Here is a 7639-nt window from a genome sequence, read left to right on the forward strand (position 1 = left end):
TTGCTCCAAACTTCAAACTGTCCGGGAAATGTTGAAGGAACATTTTAAATATATTTGCTGTTTTATAAACGTAGCATGAAATCAAACAACATCATGTAAAACATAAACTATAGTAATATAGCACGATCGCAAAATTTTGTGGTTGTGTCGTTTAGCTGGAAATGACAAAAGACAGTAAAATATCAATATTTTTTCCATGTTGATTATTATTAAGATTTTAGCAAAGAGTTTAATGTCCAAATTGTTCACGAGCAAGGCAGAGCCAATGATGTAAATTTCTAGACGACACAAACAATTTATTTTACTGTAGTTGCCACTTTTTTTGTGTCAAGTTCAGCTAACATGTACCCAATCAACAAATACCAGTACAAACATCGCTTTGACAACATTTGGAATTCAATAGTTTTGGGCTGCAGCTAGCCGTCCATATAGCATTAGCACTGAGTGTTAGCAAAGAGCATCCTGGAGATTCACCGACACCAGACGTAGGAGATCCGAAATAATACAAATCCTTCAGCTACAAAAAGCTCGTGGACACTACTGTCGGTGAAATTTAAGGCGTTTGAGAAAACATTGGCGGGTACACTGCCCATTAAACGTTTGAGACATTTTGTAGCGTGACATACTGTAAATACTTTTATAAAAGGCAGCCATTCTGAATTTGACCAACAAAGGTCCTGAACAGATTACAAGGTGTTCTTGGATTACAACATTGCAACGAACTAGTAATAAACAAGCGAGAGACTGATATGATCTTCGAACCATGAACATCGCTGTCATCGTGACTGTGTTAGCACAGCTAACAACCGATTAATCAACCAAATTCAACTTTGCAAGAAAGGATATGAGGCGATCCGCTTCAACCCAGCAGGTCCTCTCCTGATCTGGTATCGGCTAGCGTGAGATTTTCTATCGTGGGAAGGTACTTCCTGGGATCCCCCAGGAAGGGGGAAGATGGCGGCTGGTTGAAGTGGCCCAATAGGAAGATGGCGATGGTGCCAACGAAGAAGAGCAGAGCCATGACAATGAAGCAGACCCGATCGATGACCCGGGCGACCCGGATCCACTCTTCATTCTCCTGAGTGGAACAAGAATCACTCGCTTATTTTCCATAAATGCAAAGCTGCGTGAGTGTTGGGTGTTCAACTTTATTCCTCTTTTTTTTTTTGCAGGGCAAACCATTGTGAGTGAAAAGACAACTTACATTTTGATAGTTGCTCTGTTGCCTTGTCGTCTCTGCGATGTGTTTACACGAAGCAATGCACTGCTTGAGTTCCGGGGCAGCTTTTGCCAAACTTAGACTAAGTCGCTCGGCCGTTCCCTCTTTCAGGTCTTTGTCTAAGCAAAGCAAACCCGTCATCAATGTTTATGTCCGCCGATGGAAGTAGAAAGCAACTCGTCAACGTACTTACTCAACGTCTCAAAGACTGACTTCATCAGTCCATTTCTGTCTTGCAGTCGGGCAAACATGAGTTCAGTCCGAGCCGTTTTCAGAATATATTCCTCCGCCTTGTTGATTAACGTCATGGAGCTGCGGCGCCGACATGGCACCGGATGTATTTCCGCCCTGTCGTCGACTCCAGCGGCGACGTCACGATCGGGTGTCCAGGGCCGCATTTGCATTCTCAGCAGCCGAGGCAGTACGTTAAGAAAGATCTGAAGGGGGACACAGATACGGTACTGCACGTGGTGATCAGGATCCATGAATGGAGCCGTTCCTGTCCACGATGTGAAATCCAGATGCAATATCGCACGGCCCCACCTTTCTGACTTGGTCTGACATCACGTGAGTGCTTGGTGTTCTCAGCGATACGTTGAGAACGATCACAGAGTTCATCACTACAATGGTGGTCACGGACATTACAAACATCAGATACCTGCGGCGGAAGATAAACATCACGATGAAAGGGCAAAAACTAAATCTCTCCACGCAAATATCTTTCCGGACTTACTTTCCGATAAGAGGAACCGCCACGGATGTTTCTGGAACCTTTCTGGCAATGAGCAAAAGGAACACGGTCTGGCCCAGAAGAGTAGCAACGGACATGGTGCACTTCTGGCCCCCAGCTGCAAAAGACACAATTCTTCAACTTGTGTCAACCACGCGATGATCTGAAGAGAATCTTGATTCGATTTTGCGTTTCAAGAAACTTCCTGCCGACCTTTAGCGGGTAGGTAGTAAACAAGCAGGCAGAGAGAGGAAAAGAGCACGCAGGGAGCGATGATGTTGATGATGTAGAAGAGGGGCTTCCTCTGGATGATGAGGAAAAAGACCAATTGCTGGTATTCCGGGTCATCTTTGGTGAACTGGTTGTTGATCACCTTCTTTGCTGGTCTGTGTTTGATGGCCCATTCTCCATTTTCTGGTGAAGGCATAAAAAAAAAATTAGTGGAACGGTTGAAGTCAAGGGCGGCCCGGTAGTCCAGTGGTTAGCACGTCGGCTTCACAGTGCAGAGGTACCGGGTTCGATTCCAGCTCCGGCCTCCCTGTGTGGAGTTTGCATGTTCTCCCTGGGCCTGCGTGGGTTTTCTCCGGGTGCTCAGGTTTCCTCCCACATTCCAAAAATATGCATGGCAGGCTGATTCATTCATTCATTCATTCATTCATCTTCCGAGCCGCTTGATCCTCACTAGGGTCGCGGGGGGTGCTGGAGCCTATCCCAGCTGTCTTCGGGCAGCAGGCAGGGGACACCCCGAATTGGTTGCCAGCCAATCACAGGGCACACAGAGACGAACAACCATCCACGCTCACACTCCCACCTAGGGACAATTTAGAGTGTTCAATCAGCCTGCCATGCATGTTTTTGGAATGTGGGAGGAAACCGGAGCACCCGGAGAAAACCCACGCAGGCCCGGGGAGAACATGCAAACTCCACACAGGGAGGCCGGAGCTGGAATCGAACCCGGTACCTCTGCACTGTGAAGCCGACGTGCTAACCACTGGACTACCGGGCCGCTCGGCAGGCTGATTGAACACTCTAAATTGTCCCTAGGTGCGAGTGTGAGTGCGAATGGTTGTTCGTTTCTATGTGCCCTGCAGTTGGCTGGCAACCGATTCAGGGTGTCCCCCGCCTACTGCCCGGAGACGGCTGGGATGGGCTCCAGCACCCCCCGCGACCCTAGTGAGGATCAAGCGGTTAGGAAGATGAATGAATAATTTGGAGGGTAACTTCAAAACAAAGCTTTTAAAGCCACGACACTGAAACAAAATTGTGTTGGAAGGAAAGAATCGTGGCAGCAACGTGTCAGCTCACAAGGCCTTGAGCATCTGACAGTTCCTGGCAGGGAAGAACATCGGCATGCTCCCCCCCTCCCCTCAATCTCCAACTCAAGGTGCTCATCCAAAAATAGACCTGGTTGATGACCACAAATTTAAATACTGAGGACCCACCAAGATGTGTGCTTTGCTGGCCACGTTGCCACGGCAATAACAACTGAATGTGGAACCCAAACGTGAAAATATGCCAATACAAGTGCCTATATTGTGTGCCATTTGTGATCCGCGCAGTCGGGTGTCGTACCCGTGAAAGCCTCGGGGTCAATATCAACCCACTCCAGAGTTACGTTGTCCTCCTTTTTCAGAACCAGTTCAATCTCATTGGCACTGTAGGTCTGGGAGCTGCACACAAAGACAAGAGCGATGGGTCTGCCGGCACAATGAAAAACAAACATTTATTTCCTTTCACAAGACAGCAACATGAAAAGCGACCTTGAATGCTACTTTTGTCTGCCGTTTGGACACCGCCAGCTCTATTTCAGCACAAAGACAAGCTGACGTGGGAACGTGCAGCCTGGGAGCCAGGATTCTAGAAGCGGCGGAGTCATAAGTCTAGAATAGATTTTTCTCGAGGAGGAACCGAACACTTTTATATTTGACTAACCTCCAAAAAGGTCCTTCTTTGTGTGTCCTTTTTTTTTTCTCAGAAACAGACAAAAAAAAAGTTCACACGCTGACGTTAACCCTTTCATGCACTCTGTAACCTGATAAGGTGTCCACCGCATGTCCCCGAAAGGGTTCAAGTGTTCAAATTTGAAAATATTTACTGTGGGTTGCATTGTTGGATTGCAAATGCAGATTTTCTTTTTTTTTTCCCTCCCTCCTGGAGAACTGAAAAAGTTAAATTGTTCATAGGCGTGACTGTGAGTATGAATTGTTGTCTAAAAGTGGCTGCAGAGTAGATTTTTTTTTAATTCAAATGTTTTATATCTCCAATATGCAAGGATAAGGACGGCCCGGTAGTCCAGTGGTTAGCACGTCGGCTTCACAGTGCAGAGGTACCGGGTTCGATTCCAGCTCCGGCCTCCCTGTGTGGAGTATGCATGTTCTCCCCGGGCCTGCGTGGGTTTTCTCCGGGTGCTCCGGTTTCCTCCCACATTCCAAAAACATGCATGGCAGGCTGATTGAACACTCTAAATTGTCCCTAGGTGTGAGTGTGAACGTGGATGGTTGTTCGTCTCTGTGTGCCCTGCGATTGGCTGGCAACCGATTCAGGGTGTCCCCCGCCTACTGCCCGAGGACAGCTGGGATAGGCTCCAGCACCCCCCGCGACCCTAGTGAGGATCAAGCGGTTAGGAAGATGAATGAATGAATGAATGAATATGCAAGGATACATTCTAAAATATTTTCCCTTTTTCAGATTTTGTAACGTATCACGCAGATTTCTTTAAGAAGACCAATTGGAGCTAAATATCCCGATATTGTACAGAAAACCTCTTCTGTGAACAGTGCAGGAGATGTAAAAAGTCGACACCCCCGCGTTCGCATGCCAACTTTTTGTGCTATGACAAAAATAAGACAAAGATAAGACGAAATGCTCGTCATCGAGCATCATTCAGATCTCCGCTCACCGGAACACCATGGTGCAATTCTGCCAGTCGAAGGGGAAATAGTTGACGGTGATGGGGCAAGCGCTGCGGTAGATGGCGGGGGGCAACCAGTACACGCAGCCGTCAGGAGACACCAGCGCGTTACAATACAGCGCCACTTCAAATTGTCCATCCACACTGCACATATGTGTCAAAAACCTTTAACATGGCTACCGAATATACTTGAGCATTTTTATTTTATTTTATTTTTTTTTTTGGCTTGAAGGACTGACTTGTTCTCCAGGATGACGTCGGGGAGCCAGATCTTCTTGGAGGGCAGGCGTAGCTGCGAGGTGATGTTCTTGTATAAGGTGGATCGAGGTGGTTGGTCCCATCTGAGCCTGTAGTCGCACCATTGCTACGAGCAGAAGCAAGTGGGAGTTTGATAGCAATATGATGCTGCCCGGAGATCATGTGTCAATTCAATATTCAATGTGCAGCTCTTTCAAGTGTGCTCGCCTTTGCCATGGCGTTGTTATTTGTTGCTCGCAGAGGGTAAATCATATATGCCTGAGAGTATTGTGATATTGTTTGTCTACATGTGTTGCGCCAGCCTTTTGTACAGCGCTTCTATCTCAGCTTTATAAGTTCACAAGGTGCCACAGATTACCATTTCGATCCAAACACTCGTCATCAGGGCCTCGTCCTTTTCACTCTGAGAAGAGAAGTTCATCGTCATTCCGTTATCATTTGTTCCTATGCCCATCGGGATCCCGTTGAAAAGCTTTCTCACCAGGGAGATGAGGTTGGTCAGGGTCATCTTGAGTGTCACCTGCGTGACATCCCCACCGTTCTCCACGGGCCTCACTTTCTTGTTGTAGCCTTTCATCAAGTCCTTGAAAAGTTCCCCTTCGAGATTAACGCCGTATGCTGCACAGAAAACAAACACACGGCACAGGCTGAGCAAATTGAAGCATATTCACCGCGAGACGTGAAACTGATACGCTCTAAAGTCTTCCAAAAATGGTGTCAAAGTGCTTTCATCACGCTCTATCATTGCATGAAATGCAAATCAAACACATTTTAATCCATTGTTGTTGATCGACGATGATTGCGATCAACGTATTGGGCACCCCTGTACTAAGGCACCATTATCTCTTTGGATGTCACGCCACGACAAAGTTCAACAGTGTTGGAAAGAAACGCGCGCAGACAGAAGAATCAGAGCAAACCCGCCAGTTACCTGAGGCAGAAATCATGAATATCTTCAAGAGGAATGACACAGAGAGAAGAGAATCCATCAGTGTGTGCGTGCGCTTAAAGGCCGCTCCGTTTGACAAAACTCAATGATCGCAGACACACATGCACAATACTTAATGGACCTGCTGGCATTCTGCCTTTGTGTTGATGTGCACGCGTGTGTGTATGTGTGTGTGTGTTTGTATTGATGTGACAGCTGAAAATGCAGCCCTGGAATTATAGTTCAACATGTGCGGGAAAACACACACACACACAGCATTTGCCAGTCTGGCATTTATCTTCAGCGAATAAAATAAGCAAGGGACAAAATTAGCACAGAGGCCAGCACAAAAAAAAAAAAAAAAAGGGGCAGCAGAAGAAGAAGGATAGTAAGTGTGAAACAAAAGAACAAAAGGCTCCAGTTGATAAGTGTGGCTCATTTTGCAGGCGTGTGGAGTTTGCATGTTCTCCCCGGGCCTGCGTGGGTTTTCTCCGGGTGCTCCGGTTTCCTCCCACATTCCAAAAACATGCGTAGCATGCTGATTGAACACTCTAAATTTTCCCTAGGTGTGAGTATGAGTGCGAATGGTTGTTCGTCTCTGTGTGCCCTGCGATTGGCTGGCAACCGATTCAGGGTGTCCCCCGCCTACTGCCCGGAGACGGTTGGGATGGGCTCCAGCACCCCCCGCGACCCTAGTGAGGATCAAGCGGTTAGGAAGATGAATGAATGAATGAATGAATATCAATGAAGGCTGATCTGGCGCTGTGTAGATTGCCAGACGTTGCCGGCACATTTGGGAATCGCCGTCAGCTTATCAGCCTGCGCGTCACAAATATATTTGTTTAGCACATCCCTAAACCTGAGGTGGGAATGTTTCCCAAATGTCGGGAATGTTTTGTTTGTTTGTGTGTGTGTGTGTGTGTGTACCATTTTTTGCCAGTTTATGATGCACAAGGATTTTGCATCCTTTTATGATTCTTCATCCTGGTATGAGGAAGGAAGACGGTTATAAATGTAGACAGCATGTGCTCTGTTGACGTCACGGTCGGCGGCTTGAGTTTAATGTCCGGTCACAGTACCGGCCGGTCAGTGCTCACGTGCAGGGGGGCTAGCCGCCGCCCCCTCTGGTGTAAAATACTGCCAGAGTAGCAGCAGCCCTGGCAACTCATTTCAATATCTCCCATCAAACATTCACTCTGGAAAGACAAACTCCCCCCATGCCCAAGTGCCACGGTGTTAATAAAAGTTTTATACGCACATCATTCATATATATTTTGCGGTTACAAAAATACAAAAAGATTTTTTTTTTCTCGAAAAATAAATAAGATAGAAACATGATAAGCAGTCCGTGTCCTTCACAAGAGGCTCAACCTTTGCAAAAGACTGATGAGAATGGAATAACTTATCGCTTGGCTAGCTGACGGCCGGATGGATACATTCATAGTTTTTCGGCAGAGCCGCAATCTGGCTCTCAAAACGGTCACGGAATCCTACTTCGAGGATACGCTCCACGGTAGGAAGCAACCGTTTGCATTTTGTGTCCCGCGACGATGTGACCGAGGTCATCTGGCGCTTCGGTTTTTGTGATCGTCC

At 47.1% G+C, this 7639-nt stretch overlaps 1 protein-coding gene across 1 annotated transcript; it reads right to left on the reverse strand.

Moving 5' to 3' along the window:
* Positions 1 to 16: 16 nt before the first annotated feature.
* On the reverse strand, positions 17 to 7124 carry chrng (cholinergic receptor, nicotinic, gamma). Its single transcript, XM_052087220.1, has 12 exons — positions 6050 to 7124; positions 5600 to 5736; positions 5477 to 5521; positions 5100 to 5224; positions 4849 to 5004; positions 3522 to 3619; positions 2163 to 2363; positions 1953 to 2067; positions 1763 to 1877; positions 1413 to 1656; positions 1205 to 1338; positions 17 to 1078 (listed from the first exon to the last, which is right to left on the reverse strand). Exons 1-12 carry the CDS (start codon positions 6105 to 6107, stop codon positions 860 to 862), a joined length of 1647 nt encoding a protein of 548 aa, XP_051943180.1. The 5' UTR covers positions 6108 to 7124; the 3' UTR covers positions 17 to 859.
* Between the last annotated feature and the right edge of the window lie 515 nt (positions 7125 to 7639).

Source organism: Hippocampus zosterae, chromosome 15, assembly GCF_025434085.1.
Source record: "Hippocampus zosterae strain Florida chromosome 15, ASM2543408v3, whole genome shotgun sequence".
Classification (NCBI taxonomy): Eukaryota; Metazoa; Chordata; class Actinopteri; order Syngnathiformes; family Syngnathidae; genus Hippocampus; species Hippocampus zosterae.